Source organism: Mercenaria mercenaria, chromosome 11, assembly GCF_021730395.1.
Source record: "Mercenaria mercenaria strain notata chromosome 11, MADL_Memer_1, whole genome shotgun sequence".
In the NCBI taxonomy this organism is placed as follows: Eukaryota; Metazoa; Mollusca; class Bivalvia; order Venerida; family Veneridae; genus Mercenaria; species Mercenaria mercenaria.
Genome location: NC_069371.1, coordinates 60,475,913 through 60,493,804, shown reverse-complemented (window position 1 = coordinate 60,493,804; position 17,892 = coordinate 60,475,913). Strand labels below are relative to the sequence as shown.

Here is a 17,892-nt window from a genome sequence, read left to right as displayed (position 1 = left end):
CTCAGACAGATACGTCAAGTTACCCTTAAAGCTAGTCTATTAAATTTAGTGTACAATAAATTCCCAATTGTAGTTTTATTGTAGAATAGTCCAACTAATTGTATGTGAGCCACGATATTGTGATAATTTTTGCATCTATAGGTCAATATCTTTCCTCCATGTACCACATAGAAAGTACTTTTCCTGTGTTGAGCCTTCCATGACGAAATTTAAATCGCAATCCAACTATTAAAAAACAAAAATATTAGTGAAATTTTATGATACCTGGAAAGAATATCCATTTTTTCCTTCCATTCAACTGATGTTTATATGAATATACGGCAAAACACGAATTTGGCACTGTTTCAAATAACACACCCTTCAGTTTACACAAATTTAACATGGCTCCAATTCATGTCCTGCGATCGATAACGACCAACCGCACTGTCAGCATGTACTGAGTGTAATGGCGGACGTGTAAATACAGCGAGGTAGCCAAACTGAGACACATAGTGTTTACGCTTTATTAACATGTTTTACTGTTATGTTAAACCATAAAATTATTCAGTTTTATTTTGTTTTAAAGATTTTATCCTGTAAATATATTGCCTGATCGTGTTTTAAATTAACCTAAATGTAATTTCACCACAGAAAAGGTCGTTACTGGTTTTTGACATAAAGAGAGGATTATGACCTATCACGAAAATACCTCAGAATCACTTTTGATGTCAAATTATTCGACTAATATCATAGAATAACAAGTACGTGTTTTCAGTTCTTGAAGGCCTATGCCCGAGTGCATAAGAACAAAAACCTCGCATTATTCTACGACAAATCATACTTGGGGAACTTGTTATTTTGATCCTGCCTTTCTGGCAAGACTATGTATGAACAGTTCATTAATTTGTTTGAAAGAAAGGAGATTTCTGAATAAATGACCACTGCTACGCATAGATTTTACATCTAAAGTTCATGGATATGTGTCATTGTTCATAATTAACATAAAAATATTTATCATGACATCAGTTTTACTTAAAGTCTTATGCTGATAATATAAAAATCATCACATTCTACAGATACAGTAGAGTTCGACTGCATGATATCTGCTGAACGTACTTCTCGTTTTAAAAGTTTTGCAAGTTTTGCATTATGAGTTTGAGACATTAAAAACATCTCCTCCATATATAAGAAGGTTAATTTTGAATGCCATTCATGTACAAACAGGCTAGCACTCACGAACAATTTCAGGTCCAAAGTCGTCGCCATTTGAACATCATCCAGCGCGTGAGTAATATTCAAAACGTGTAAACCGCTTTAAATGCCTAGGTATGACTACACCAATAATCAATTAAAGTAACTTGATCTATGTTACAAGTTATAAGGCGCCAAAAAGTTGAGAAAAATATTTGTAAGACTGTGAACAGTTTTAAAATCCATCCCACACAATCGCTATAATTTTCGGCCATTTTGACAGAATTTTTGACAGAATCGGTCATTTTCTAATCATATGAATGACATTAATTGGCTTTGTTATAAAAGAACAACTGGACGAGAAATGATATTTGGGATCTGGTACAAGTTTTAATGTAAATAAATCAACGGAAAATGCAACTTTTGACTATTGACAAGTTTTTTAGTAAGTGCCATAAATGTCGTCAAATTTGGCAAATTCGTGCACATTGACATGGTCATACTCAATTATCCTTGGGCTGACAATATCATCGGATACAAGTATTTAAAAGACATATCTATGAATGAAATATATGCAAATTTTCACCAAAAAATAATTACAAATAAGCATGTGGGCAAGTTTTGAAAAACATATATAAACCGTGGACCTGGTCACGACCGTGTGATAATCACGCTACACCGGTCACATTTCTTCAATTCATCTTACCTTAGAAAAACAACGCGTAGTTTAACGTTATTTCAACGTTACACAAAAAACTTGCTTGAACTTCCCTGGTGAAGTTCCGTTCAAGATTACAAAACCATTCTGATTGGCTAATGTGAAAATGTATGTCAATCGTCATTTTATTACACGTGTTCGCTAAAATGTGAAAATGCAGCATAAATGTGCAAAATGAATAAAATAAACAGATGCAGACCAATGTACGATTTCAAATTAAAGATCATATACAAGATGAATTTCATTCATCATTTCGAGTTTTATTGTAAAAATGTGATTTTTTTTAATTCTGTTTTTGTTTGTTTACATTTCGCTAAACATGTGCACACTGCCGTGACCTCTAGACCGGATGTTTATTAGGGAAGATCAAGCAAGTTTTTTCTGTAACGTTGACGAAAGCATAAAATATGTTGGTAATCTCAGCAATATGGAATATTGGGACAATGTGACTGGTGCACGATGGAGATAAATTATCGCTTGTTCAATATACTAGGTACCCATTCACCGAAATGCGCGTTTAAGTTGAGAAATTTACGATTGAAACGGGTTAGTGTATTTTCCCGTTCATGACCATGGCTCTTATAGAATATCTAGGGGTAAGGTATAACATGTACAGAGGCATTTTCTTTCTGGTCTGGTGCCAGTGTTTCTTACATAATACCTTTTATTTCTCTGAAGTCGATTTTTCAAATATATTTTATTTAACCTCGGATTATAACGAATAAACTTTTCAAGTTTGTTTTAAAAAAGCCGAAAACGTGATCCTTCTCATACTTTAGATAGTGACGAAACAAACAAGCAATTTAACTGAAAAGAATTACTCTAACAATAACAACAAAATACATTAATAGATCAGAAAAAAGTTGGCATTACTTAGCCACCACATTAACAAATATACACCTGACTTCATTTTTAACGAAGACCCTATCCTTAACAAAAGGGCTACCAACAAATATTTTCGATAAAACAGAATTACTCCTTACTCAGTCCAAAACAGAACCTTTACTCGTATATTTCAGTCAATTATCAAGTAATAAACTAATAAATGTAAATGTTTAAACAGTTAATTCAATTAGATCTCCAGCATCCTGCAATAACTTTTCTTTTAAACATAATTGCATCATAACTTTTGAATTCTATAGCTTTTCAGATAAATGACCTTTGATGAATATTAATGAGAACAATTATATGAGAAATCGTTTTTGATGATGAAGATGATAAAAACAGCCAAGTTTCTTTGATTTTCAAACAAGACTTACTTTGTTTACATTTGGAGAAAGTGTTTTATGAAAATTATATGCATTACACAGACCAGCTGAAAAAGTTCAAACGGAATTTATCTATCGCGTGTCTGCAATATTGGTTTTATAAGGTTGAATCAAGGTATTCAGTCTTTGCAATAGTATTTATAATGTCTTTAGATCGTTCATGTCAGACAAGCAATACCAAATTTGCTGTCTAAGCATGTGAAGTCATTCTTTCTTCTGTTAATTAACAATAATGCAAAACAGTTTGTCTCATAGGCGTCCGATTACCTCTTAGATTTACGTGGCCAACTTGATTTCCACCACGGAAGAATGGTGTTGAATGGATACTTAAAACTTTTTACACAATAATTTAACAAACAATTAGATTTTGTTGCTTTCGTTGACTAACTGTTAAATACAAAGTAGATTGCATAAAATCTCAGTTTCTTTGCAATTCAAGGGAGAAACATGTAAAAGTATATTAATACCAGAATAATACTTCCATTACAGCATCTATCTCTCAACAATGGTTATAACGAATCAACATGATGATGTCAGAGATGCCATTAGAACATTATCTGTTCTGCAAACTTGCATAGTTATGTTCTGAAATTGACTTGAAAATTTCTAATAAATTTGTAAAATTTCTAAAGGTGCATGATTTTCCTGTAATATTTGACGAAATCACATTAAAAGCTGCGAACATTCCAAATGTATCAGTTGCACAAATGTATATTACCAATATTACTTTCTATTATCTGTCAAGAAGCTATGTGCAAAATGTGCTTTTGGGAAATCAGCAATGATCGAACCCATAATACGCTTTTTCATTTATTCAGTTACGTCATTGCATTTTGACAGAACGAAAATATCAGTACCTCAAATAGCACTTTCTTTTCACAATATATTACAATTTTGTTTGTTTTCCATTTGACATATCTCGCTCGCATAAAAGAAGACTTTCGACAAGTTGAGTGTTGTTTGGATGGATGTCTTATTGCCTCAACACTTTAAAGCCAAATTATACGTACTTGAATATCTTTGAAGTTCATTCGAATACTGTTTTACATATTATACTGATAAATAAATATGTAAAATAGAAACAAGGTTTAGTGCAAAATCACTAAAAGGTTTATAAACGAAATAAACACGGAAAAAAGAGTATAAATCAGGCAATAGTAGAATTGAGAAGTGTTGCGTTATTTTTTCTTCACGATTTCATAGTAAACAGCTTTATTTTGCGTTATCCATGCGTTATCAATGTTTATCGAGTCTAAAATGAACAATGTCATGTGTTTTGAGTCATTTCTGACGACTAGTTTTAGAATACCGTTATTAATTACATCGATCGTGAATAGAAGCGAAAATATAACAATTGCGGAAACTATCTTTTTTATAGTCGAACACATATTTTATTTATTAACTCATATTGGACTTGTCTTTTTTTATATATTTCAGCTCAACTATGCGAATATGGGGAGCTATCATACTCTCTTCGATGTTGGCACCGGCTTCTGCGTCCGCAACATCACTTTAGTTAAAGTTTTGATGATCGTTCGCCTTATCTCTGTTATTACTCGATGGATTTGCTTCAAACTTAAAATATGTGTTACTCATCATATGAAACAAGGACAATATCTGAAGTGGCAGAAATATTTCATGAATTATTCCCTATTTACTAAACATTTCAAGTTAACATTTCGATGCACTTTCACTCTATCTGGATTAATTATTAATACTTAACGAATTTGATTCAAATTTAAAGTAGTTGATCCAAATCATATGACCTTCATATATTAGATAAGGTCCATTATTCTCTTTTATTACGAAATGGATTTGACTCACCTTAAATGTTGCTCAACTTCATCATCCAAACAGTGTGTTTTAATCAGTCAAGCGAGAGCTCTAGGTTCGCATGATGTGCCTTATTCCACCCAAGCATCAGCGGATTGGACTGGTTTGTGAGGGCATGGTTACTTTGCCTAGTATATATATACCGAAACCTTGATGTCTTGGCAGAAACTGCTCGATCGATGTTAATGATATTTTTACACATTTGATCCCCGATGACTCTTTCAAGATTGGTCAAATTATTTCGATACGTCAAAGAATGGCCCTAAATGGCGTGGTCATTTTTCACTTTATTCAAATACAGTTGTAACTCTAAACATATGTGTTAGCTAGAAATTGTTCGTATGGTTTTAAAATAGATTTACACTACTATTTTTTGTCACGTTACTTCGAACAGTCCAAAGCCAGATAAGTCACTATCTACAAAGAGCGTTCATGTTATTCTGGTTTGTGAAACGCAAAGATGACTGCAAGGGCTGAGCATAAAATTATTCTCAAGAAATGTTTATTGAGTTACTGTTTTCTAAATATTTGAAAGCCATCTTGAGTTGTACAAAACACATGGCTGCAAGAGACGGACAGACTATATGACTGTATGAAAATCTTCTCTATCTGCAGGCAGCTTTTCAAAGTAATTCCGCAGAAATTTTTTCATTATGCCTGTTTGCACTGGTTGATATAGGGCCATCATCGCGCTCTTGTTTCGAGATAATGTCATCACAGCAAAAGAGAAAAACATAAAGACAACATCATCAATATAATAGAATGTAATAGATTATGCAAGATGTCGTTTTATTCATTTATGCAGAGTAAATAAGAGTTCTCAGTTATAAAGCATATACAGTAGAAAGAACCTCGGCGGCAATACAAAGTATGCAATTTGATTGTAACAGTTGATGCCGGGGAGGTATTAGCTATAAAATACCGAGTGAAATGTAAATAGATCACATGATAGCAGCGTTACAAATCTTGTCAATAAAATCGGGGAATAAACGTAGGCCGATACTAGAAATATCAAAGAGGCTGTAAACAGCGCGGCTGTCATAAAAAATTGTTTTGGGTTATAGTCCCATTTTAAAAAAAATAGTTTAGTTGTATAACGTCAGGCAGTTAACTTAGCCGGTGTTCTTTGATTCTGTACAGGCAATTATCAGTTCAGCGCAAGTAACTGTTAACTTCTTCAAATGAATCAGATGTTTCAGAAACAATTATTTTTATCAAATCGTCATGGAGAACATATACCTCGCCATTGGATCATAAAATGATCGCCAATTCATGTACTATATTTTGGTAAGTAAAATGAACTGAAATATTTAATTTAATGTTAAATTAATTAGTGCGTTAACTCGGTGTTGGTGTTTTTTCCAGTCTTTTGTGTGATCAAAGATTCCATTCATTATATTTATATAGTAAGAATCCGGAATAGAATATAACCAGACTAAGTTGCTTGCATCCATTTGCACTTCTAAGATTTTATTAGACGTTACCACGTAGCAGAATTACGAAAAGTGATGGTGAAAGTGAAATCATAGATACTATATATGATTCAGGTTCGTGTCACCGCCATGAGAATCGGGATCGGGATGATAACATGCCATTGGTTAGATAGTGTATGTCCTTGCGCTTGACACAAAAGAATACCGCAATAAGACAAGGAGTCGCAACAAGGACCAGACATCTAATTTAAAGGCTATGGTCTCACTTGGATATCAAAGTTTTAAGGATTTTTTGACCGGCCTATAACCGGTTATGCGATAACTTTACAAAATAATCACATTAGCAGCTCACATTAATGAAACAGTGCCAGGCCAAACCCTAATGTCAATGTCAGTCTGATGACATTTTTCTTTTGCAGTCTACCTCTGTATATACGACTGAAAATTGTAATAGCGTGGTGGAGAAAACAAGCAGATGTCAAAAGTTACATTTGGGGCATAAATGTTTTTTTCTTGTCATGTCTATATTTTCTTGATAATTGGTGGTTATTTAAACAGCTTGGCATAAACATTTTCTATTACTAGGCGAAATGTCTGTTTTGAGGCTAAGAACTTAACAAAACTGTTCTGGTAATAGCTGTAGTGTGAATGACTGGTCACCGAATCTGTTTTTGGACAATGCCCTCTTTGGTAGTTAATGAGATTAGTGTAAGATTTTGTAGCAATTACTTTTGTACGCTGACATGGGGGATTCAATACTCCTAGTAAACTTTTCGTTTTCGTTTCGTTCGTAAATTTACCTTTTTTATCAACTTGAAAATTTAAGGATTACATTTATAGACATAATGCTGTAGGTTAATTGACATAAGATCACGGCAGGCATTTATTTAAACGCCCATGTTTCTTGTAACCTCATCGTATTGCCAGTCAAGTTGAACGAATGTAGGAAGCAACGCTCGTTTCAACTGTTTTTATTTTTCTACTAAGTTAAACATTATAAAGAACATCGGACTACAGATGTAACATTATTTTGTATTTTATAATAGCGTTTATGCTAATTAGATGCTTTAGATGTTTTTTTAAAGCTTTGTTTTACTTATGCAGACCTAGAATTCTCCTTAACCTCTGACGAACGATTTTAGGAGTAAAAGTTATCTAATCGTACCTGTATTCATACAGTCGGCATCATTTAACAGAAACACAAAGGAAACGAAGTACTTAATGTAAAAATACAAAAACAACAGATACAAAGGTTTATTATTGCTCTGAAAATTCGATAAATAACTATTTTAAATAAAAGAAAATAAAACGTATAATCATATATTTTTATTTCCACTGGTGATATAACTTCTATGATAAAGACAATCATAGGTTCAGTGCCAGTTACCAGAAACGAGATGTATCAATTGTTAAACAATTAAAGCCCGATATTAGCCTAGTGTTACATGTATCTTACAAGAACTCCACCGTCGAACTTTAACTTATTAAAATTGCTTATTTTGAAAATGTTTGTGTAAATTGCCATTAAGTTAGCATGGCTAATACAGTACACCATTCTGTTACCAAACGAACTTATTGTTTCTATATTTGTTCAAGGTAATGACACCCCAGGAGCCATCATGTAAGAGTATTTAAAAGGTTGTAAGTGTAGCTTGAGGGTAACGCAAAACAATTACCCAGTTGCCAGATATTTCCATCTGCACCTTTAGCTAGTAACATATTCTTTTTCTTGCATACCGTATTCTTCGGTTAATAGAAGAAATAAACTGAATCGATTATATGAATGTTTATATTTTAAGCACTTTTTATTACAGTAGCGTATGAATTTACATATGCAAGAACTTAATTAAAGTCAATTACCATGATAACTTGGAGTAATTTCATCTTACTGGCAAAATCATGTGAATGATTATTACTCTAAAATAGTTTCATAAGCAGCAGTAAAATGCTATAGAAATAATAGTGATATAATTGTTAAGGTCAAATATATACAAAAATATAAACAATTAAAAATCTAAGGGAAGATCTTTTGGAAACATAGAACGCAACAAAGCAAAAGTAATAGTAAACTCTATTTGGTTGGGTCTGTCCAAACTCAACACATGCTTTTGTTAAAAATATCAAAATATAGCACTGTAACTAGACATGCATACATGTTATAAAAATATAGAAGTTTTATTTCAACATATCTTACAGACGTTTCAAGTACTGGGACAATCTTCTCCAATATATTTTTCCTATTCTTTTGAGAATAAATACGGAATAGGTGTTCAAAACACACGCATACAATATCTCGGACAGTACACACATTAGTTGTTACGTGATTCTCTCAATGATTCAAATATTACACTTGACATTCAATGTCATCATCAAAATATAGTTTATACCGTTTAATATGCTAGACTTGACATGAACAGTATAACCAAGCACATGGCTTTTACCGAACCATATTTGCAAAGCAACGATTCAAGCAGTTGTTAATTTCACCCCTTTCTTTGATCACTGTTTTATTTTTTGCTCCAAATAACCATCACATTTGCCAATATCACACTTTTTAAATCATGCCGTTGTCACTAATTCTTGTTTAGGACATGGGCGTTTTGCCAAGTACCAATCGACATACGCCATCTGTTAGAAGCCAATGACCCAACAGTTTGTCTACCACATTATCACTCTGACTGAGACATTATTGCGCATGTTATTGTCAATGTCACAATCATAAATACTGTAAGAAGAATTCTGTCTACGACTCTGGCCACATGTTGCCATTCCAGTTTGATTCGTTCGCGTTCGTCTTGATCTGCTAAACGTTTCTCATTTAATTCAATAGTTGAGTTTAATTTAGTTAACACATGTATGAAAAATCGTTCAAAATTATCATCAGAAGTATGTTCTTTGTCAGGAGGCTGTGAAAGATTTTGTGGCGATTGTGACTGACTGACTCCATTCATGGGTCCAAAGCCATTACATGTCGTCCGGCTTGAATCAGGCCTGACCCTTGATCCAGGAAAAAGATTGTGTTCGCTAAGTTGATTTAAAATCTGGAAAGAAAGAAAAACAGTATTGTCATTTTTTTCTTTACTAACCATTTATATCACAATACTAATCTATCCTTAAAAAAACATACAGATGTAAAATCAGTCAAACGGTATGAAAGAAAAATTAAAACAATTATGGCTTTCAAAAAGGTGATATTTTAAATTGTGATAAAATTAATTAAAATGTTTAGAATAAAGATTTTTTATTATTACATTGAATTTGGATCTGACTTAATTCTGGTACCTAGAAGTAACACCAACTGAACACTTGTTTACAGTTTTATGCTATTGAATAGTATCAAAATAGTACTAAAAACGAACTGAACATAAACTACGTTAATAAGTTTGCATTCTAAGAACTGCTGTTTGGTATTTTTAAATACGATCTGAATTGCTAAACAGTTAACCTACGTTGTGCTTCACACATTCATTTTGATAACACTGAACATTTGGTACTGAAAACACATTAATCAAAGCGTATAACTCGTATCTGCGACATCTTCGATCTGATGTTGCATTTTCGCATAATGTAAATGTGTATTACAGAAAGTGAAGACTAATGAATGACTAATTGCTCGTAAAAGTACTTACAAATGTTTGATTTTGATTTCGATGTGAAGTATCAACATTAGAAGTGCCTTCTGAGTCTGACATTTTATACCGTATGTACTGACCATCAGAAGGGTCTGCTGGTGTATACTGCAATACAGATTAATGAACTAAACATTAGTGTGCGGAAACGTATAAATGAACTCTAATATGAGATTAGATTAACGTACGGGGATTTACGACCGAAACTGCGTTATATTTGTAAGTTAATACATCTATCACATTCGGAGAGTTTTAGGTAACACGATTACCGAAAATACATGAGGTATATCTTTGTGACATCGATTTGTTTCCGATGTCTTCTTTTGTAACGTTTCAAGATAATAATGATCTAAAACATAAAAATGTATTTGTGAAATCTGAAGCTGAAAGAGTTTATATTTAAAAACCATCCTTTTGTAAACTCTTGTTTACAGAATATTATTAGATTCAGTACTTCCTTTTATTTCAAACAAGAAATACACTAACCGTCGGCTTTAACCATTCTCAAAATATTAAAGAAGTTTCAACGAAACCTAATTTTGTTACCATACCGTTGTACTGAGGTACTGTTCGCCAGGGCGATGTGGTATTTCCATCTGCATGCAGAACAATTTCGAGAATACCCCAAAACAAATTGTTTTCAAAAATTGTGGTACGTGGTGACCTCGGTGACCTTTGTGGTGGATATTCAAGGTCATTACCGTCATTCCAGTTGCTGTTGAAACGATGAAAATTGTAAAACCATAGTATATGCCTGAAAACAAAAAGAATAAAAAATATTTGCGAATAGTAAGAAGCTATAAAATTATTTCTGATTGGCCAGAACGATCTTCTTTGCACTCAGTAATACCGTAAAATATTCCAGTTTTATCTTGGTATGAAAACAAACTTTGCATAAGATTATGGCTACAACCTCTATCAATCTTAGTTACCTGGTGCATATATATATATGTTTTCTCTAAATATCCTGATTAAATTTTGCACATTTTGTACTAATGAAATAAAACAAAAAGAACAGTCATGATTATTCAATTAAACTGACAGCCATTTAGACAAAACAATCGTTCAATTTGGATAAATGATTGACTTGTTTATCAAGTCTGCTTTCAACAGATACCTATTTTTGCAATGGCTGTTTCTGAAATTAGTTCAACACAGTATTTTCACCTACAATAAAATAGACCAGGATTGAATGCTATATTTTAGAACGACGATGTGATAATTTCTGTATGCCATTTACTTTTAAAAAAAGAAGATATTTTCAGTTGTTTTAGAATACTTTGGTGAAACAATAACAATCAGTTACCTGTAGAGTTGTTTATAAACTGTTTTAGAATACTTGGGTGAAACAAATAACCTATGTAAATATATAATAGGTCCTCTAAGAGATGCAAGATCAAGTTTGAGATATTTATTCTTTCTGATGATACGAAATTTTGCACTGCAATTCTTAAACATTTTTAAGTTGAAGTTTTTTTCATATTTTCGCAAATGCATAAAATGATCCCTTCAAATTGTAATGCAAGCGAAGCTGAAAATAAAAAAAAGGAAATATAAGTTAACATTATAAATATATATTATGTTCCTAAATTAGATAGCCATCACATAAGGCGACTGATACCCTCACGTCGCCTTGAAACAGGGAAAGTAAAATGACAAGTTGTGACAAGACGTTTTTCCTTCAAGCGGGACCATGACTTTGGACCATGTAATTTCTGTTGTACATGCTAAATATCGCCTTGATTGTGATTAATGATGAAATTAAAATGATGCAAGATTTATGAAATCCTTCCTTTAAATTTTGTTATAAAGATACACGGATAGAGAGATTTGCTTTTCACATGATATTACCTAACATACCCAACAAAACAAACAAATAAATCACATATATGTTTCAAATGCGAGATTACAGAGCTTACCTATCAGGGGTAGAACGTTGGATGTCGGTGGCATATTTTCCGCAACAAGCATCATGAAAACTGTCATTGAAAGCAATGTTGTTATTCCCATAGTCACTTTTTCGCCACTGTCGCTAGGGATATAAAAGCCTAGCAATGCTACAAGCGTTATAAGTATACAAGGCAGAAACATATTGAAGATATAAAACAGTGGCCGTCTTTTTATGTAAATACTGTACGTTATATCCGGATAAGGCTCTACGCAACAGGAATAATAAACCACGTTACGTTCAACGTATAGCTTAATTAAATCCCATTCACTGTTAGGAATGTAGTTTGAAATGTCACCTTCGTTTGTGGTGATGACTAAGTTCACCTGGAAACCGTCGTAGGTCCACGATGCAAATTGCATTGAACAATTTTGAACGTCAAATGGAAAGTATCGAACGTTTATAGCACAAGAGCTTTTAAATATCACCATAGATAACCATGTGACGTTTCCATCTGACGTCACTATAACGTTTGAACTAATAGATGAAAAATGTGTCGACACATCAGCACTGAAAAGAAAAAGAAATCCAAGTTAAAACTTTTTCGAAAAAATGAATATGTAGAAAAACGGTCTGTTATAACATTTCATATCATAAACATACTGTTAGTTAAAATTGATGACGTACTACATGAAACAGTATACGGTTCAGACATATGCTGCTGTTTATATTTTGTAACCAATACGTGAGACAACATTTTATAAACGCACTTAAATATTCAATACAAATGCATGACTGGTTCATAAAGTTTGCGCGTATTGATGTGTACATTTGAATCATGTTATTATATAAAAAGGTCTGTATGCTAGATTGTTTTTATTCGGAATTTACCTTTCGCAATATTTACAAATACAGTCATTATAATGATAAGTACCGCAGAAGGGTCGGTCATCAGCCACTCCCTCGAGACTTTACAAAAGATTTAACAAGAAATGCATACATGATACCTACTATAAGGGCTAACAAACATTGGAAAAGCCTGACATATACAAGTTTAGACGTTGTGTTTTATTTGTAAAATGGTCAAGATGCTTTCACTAAGGTTTTATATCTGTGTAAATTAATGTATGAATAAGTTTATTATATATCTATGTAGTATTTCGAAAATAACGATAACTATTAAATCTGTACAGTGTATAATATATTTTTTGAAGTGACATGACATAGGAACTATTTTATCAGGCATTTTATATAATATGCTAATCAATTTAATAAAATTAATATGTGTATATACTTATTATATAGTAGTATATCTGGCTTCCAAACAGAATCATGCGGAATTCTCACAACCTTCAGTCCTCCATACTTCTCCGGTTTCCAGCGCAATCCATAGTCAATCCACATCTAAAACATATAAAACATTATTATGTCATGTTATGTTCATACGTTGTGTTGAATGTGAGGCTTTAATCATTTACTTTTATCAGAACTTTGCATTGTTATGTGTATCTCGATTCTTTTTAAACAATGGTTCATTCAATATTTTGCTCTCGACGACAGAGTCCTAATTTACGCAAAAAAATCAATTTAACCATCGTCTATATTTTTCCCGCAGTCTTTCACGCTTATGCTCCATTTGACAACTTGATTGATATCCTTGTGAAGTTATGATACTGTGTAGCAGACATCTTGCTCAATTTATAGACATTTAATGTGTGCCCTTAATGCTATTCAAGCATCGTCAAAAATACTGCCATATCTGTTACGCTCGTTATAATTTTTTCTCTATGCTATTCTCGTAAACATCAGTTTATAATTTAAAAAAGTATGGAGAGGTCTGTGTCATAAATTGCCAAGACATTTACTTTTAATGAGCACAAAAAAGTCTTAAGGTCAGTTTTCTATTTTCAATAAAAGGGCCTTTTGATACTGAAGGGATATGCTTTTTCTTTGAGTAAACACACATTAGTTACCTGGTTTAACCAACAGTTTGTGGTCAGTATCTGATTTTTCTCATCCTGTAACAAACAAAATGTGTAGTATAATAGTTAAATCACAAAAAGTAATTGTTTGGTCTAAGTTAAAATGACCATGTAAATAAAATATAACAAATATGATATATGATACAGATAGAAACGTCTTTTTATACCTATTTTTTTCAATATATTCAGTCTCTATTTCATATTTACCAGCATTTGCAACGCTCATTGGCACATAGTTCAAATTTAGTATTTTATTAAGTATTTCGTGGCCGCGAATATTATCGAACATATAATTATGTCGTAAGTACTATGAACAATACTAGTATGTTAAATTGGATCACCTTTCAGTTAATCATTTGCTTGAAAGACTATATGATTCTTTAACTGATTGTAAGTGCGGACAGAAATATCTGAATAAAAGGTAACTATTTAGGCGGTAACGAGGCTTCCGGGTGAAATCACCGGAAACTCAAGCCTGGCATACAAGAACACGTATTTTCTTCGTTTGAGAGCTGCCATATCATTCAACGAAATTTACTTATCAATTTGAAAACAACGAATGCATTCTACGTGAAGCTGAAAATCTTATGTAAAAAAGATACTAGTATGTCAAGTATTAGCAAATTTATAATGTGGAAAGGAAATCGTAAATAAACTTGACCAAAGAGACAACGTTTTTATTTCAGTGTTAAAACTAAAATGTCAGAAAATCAAACATTATGTGCTCACATACTGGGGATGGCAGCATTAAAAAAACGTCAATATCTATGTGCCGATTTACTGACAGTAGAACATCTGCTAAATATTTGAATAAACAATGGACATATCTTATATTTTTCAGATTTCTGATGGCCAAATTAAAGGAATAGGAGTATTATGAACACAATCATGACCTTTGGCCACTGTATATTTATCACTGTATATACATTACTTTGTGTATAGTGATAAAACATTGAACAAAATGAAATAATTACACCTATGTCTTTTTTTTCAGGTAAGAGAGGGTTAATGATGCAGATTTCAAATCACATGTTCCATAACGATCTGAATTCGAAACCTCGTCTGACGTGCTAGTACAATTCTTTCAAGTGAGGAAACCATCAACTTGGTATACGGATGGTCCGTGTTTCTTTCTAGATGCCCGCCCTTGTTTACAGTAATATTCAGAGGGGTATATCCTGTACCATCAAAGTCCAGAAGGTCGCCCTTTGAACTACATGTATGTAGATGAGACATTTACCGCAATGGAAACAAAATACCAACCTCTTGACTATTGGACGGAGACTTATCTACAAGTAAGTATATGTTATCGTGAAATATTTCATAAATCACCAAACAAAATGAAAAACATACCACGTCAATAATTTGTGAGAGGGAAAATCCAAAGGTAACATTAAGTGGTGTGCTAGCATTCAATGAAGGTCGAATTCTCTTATCATAACTTCTCAGCAGGTCACGTATAAGGCGATATTCGTTGACGTCAGCCAGTGTAGTAGCAACTGAAATACAAATTAAATCACCGTGAAAATGATGAATTATATCATTTGAGAGCAAACAGATATGGCTTTACTGGAGGCCATTGCAAAACTATTAGACACATGTGAAAAATGAAGTGTATTTTCATTAAAAAAAACAACTGATGTTGTGGGTTATACAGTGAAACGTTTTTGTTCAAATGAGAACAACTGAAGTAAGGCTAAACTATTACAATGCAAGCAAATTGGAGCTAATTTTCCACAAAAAAGCAATAGAATAGAATCTCCTTGTGGCAGCAGAATAGTTTGTTAAAAACCTTTGTGATAACAATTCGTGGAAAGAATTGCATGTAGAACACTGCATATATCCAGGTATTAAAAGTAGTCAAAACTACTAAAACGTTTGTTTTCTTAAACTAGTCACCTTGTTTTATTTTATTCTTATTTTATTTTATTTTAATTAATCTTATGAAATATTAGTCATTATACGCCCGTTTGAAAAACGGGACGTATTATGGGAAAGCCCCTGGCGGGCGGGCGGGCGGGCGGCGTCCACAGACCTTGTCCGGAGCATATCTTCTACATGCATGAAGGGATTTTGATGAAACTTGGCACAGTTGTTCACCATCATGAGACGGAGTGTCATGCGCAAGAACCAGGTCCCTAGGTCTAAGGTCAAGGTCACACTTAGAGGTCAAAGGTCAAATTCAAGAATGACTTTGTCCGGAGCATATCTTCTTCATGCATAGAGGGATTTTGATGAAAGTTGGCACAATTGTTCATCATCATGAGAAGGAGTGTCATGCGCAAGAACCAGGTCCCTAGGTCTAAGGTCAAGGTCACACTTAGAGGTCAAAGGATACAAGAATGAAAACTTTGTCCGGAGCATTTCTTCTTCATGCAAAGAGGGATTTTGATATAACTTGGCACAAATGTTCACCACCATGAGGCGGAGTGTCATGCGCAAGAACCAGGTCTCTAGGTCTAAGGTCAAGGTCACACTTAGAGGTCAAAGGATACAAGAATGAAAACCTTGTCCGGAGCATGTCTTCTTCATGCATAGAGGGATTTTGATATAACTTGGCACAAATGTTCACCACCACGAGACGTAGTGTCATGCGCAAGAACCAGGTCCCTAGGTCTAAGGTCAAGGTCACACTTAGAGGCCAAAGGTCAGATACAAGAATGACTTTGTCCGAAGCATTTCTTCTTCATGCATGGAGGGATTTTGATGTAACTTGACACAATTATACACCATCATAAGACGAAGTGTCATGCGCAGTTCTCTTCTTTCGAATTACTTCCCTTTGTTGTTACTATAAATAGCTTATATTGTAACTTTTTCATTACTAGTCATAGGGAAAAATCGAGACCACTTTTCTGTAGTACAATATGCATGCTACATCCAATTTTGAGGTTTATTTTGACCAGTCTCTACCTGGTAAAGATTTTTGTGAGGACTTACAATTTTTTTTTTTTTTTTTTAAGATTAACTTCCCTTAGTTGTTACTATAAATAACTTATATTGTAACTTTTTTATAATTGACCGTAGGGAAAAACCAAGACCACTTATCTGTGGTACAACATAGATGTTACTTTCCAATTTTAGGTGTATTTTAAGGTATCTCTACCTGGTAAGGAGTTTTTTTTGTGGACTTAGAAAAACAAAACACTTAGTTATTACTAAACAACCACAAAGTTAAAACTCCATTTGCAAATACAGGTGCTAGAGTAAAGAAATTTGCTGTGACGGGCGTATATTGTGACATTCTTGCACTCTTGTTTTTAAGATGTATTTTACGTATACATGTTAGCACACCTACCAGAATGATATAAGCTGTCAGGGGTTCACAACATTAAAATTGGTCTTTTTACTATAAAACAATCAATTTTTCCTCAAAGAATGTGACAAGTCCATATGCTGCATAGGGACATACTAATTTGTCATGAAATATATTGCAATGCAATGGCATTGGTTGCTCTTTCGTAACCAGTATGAATTTTCCAAAGACATCTTCCGGAGATGTTGATTATATACTTAAGACACTGATTTCGTTCTCATGCATTGTCACGGCTTATATGTATATCCCCTACCTTTTTGAAAACTTTGAACAGTTTAAAAATCAATAAAGGGAGATAATTGGCAAAATAATTCAGGTACAGTTATTGTCCATATGTACACTGCAAATCCTCTACATGTCCTCTATGTTTTCTATGTGCAATTTGCGTATATTCTCTACAGTAGTTTTAGAATTTATGTCCTGGACAAGAACATTCAACAAAGGGAGATAACTCAGAAAGGATGAAGGGTAGAGTTGGTGTCATATCAATTTAGATAAAAAAGTAACTTCTGTTTACATTCGGAGAAAGAGTTTTGAGCCAATGATTTGTGCAAAACAGACCAACAGCTTAGGTTCAAACAAAGTTCGTTTAAAACATGTGTCAGCGCCTGTTGTGTTGCTTAGTAGCAATCACAGATTCAATCTTTGTACTCGC

At 33.2% G+C, this 17,892-nt stretch overlaps 2 protein-coding genes across 2 annotated transcripts in view; both read right to left on the bottom strand.

Moving 5' to 3' along the window:
• Positions 1 to 17,892, bottom strand: part of LOC123531750 (CCR4-NOT transcription complex subunit 9-like) — a 492,904-nt gene that overhangs the window by 363,604 nt on the left and 111,408 nt on the right. The window lies entirely within an intron of this gene.
• Positions 7,696 to 17,892, bottom strand: part of LOC123532851 (neuronal acetylcholine receptor subunit alpha-10-like) — a 55,450-nt gene continuing 45,253 nt past the window's right edge. The window contains exons 2-8 of the mRNA XM_045314444.2: positions 15,275 to 15,420; positions 13,913 to 13,957; positions 13,234 to 13,343; positions 11,971 to 12,509; positions 10,603 to 10,805; positions 10,052 to 10,159; positions 7,696 to 9,463 (exon numbers count right to left, since the gene is read on the bottom strand). Of these exons, the coding sequence (XP_045170379.1) occupies positions 9,092 to 9,463; positions 10,052 to 10,159; positions 10,603 to 10,805; positions 11,971 to 12,509; positions 13,234 to 13,343; positions 13,913 to 13,957; positions 15,275 to 15,420 (1,523 nt within the window). The 3' untranslated portion in view covers positions 7,696 to 9,091. The remainder of the gene's footprint in view (positions 9,464 to 10,051; positions 10,160 to 10,602; positions 10,806 to 11,970; positions 12,510 to 13,233; positions 13,344 to 13,912; positions 13,958 to 15,274; positions 15,421 to 17,892) is intronic.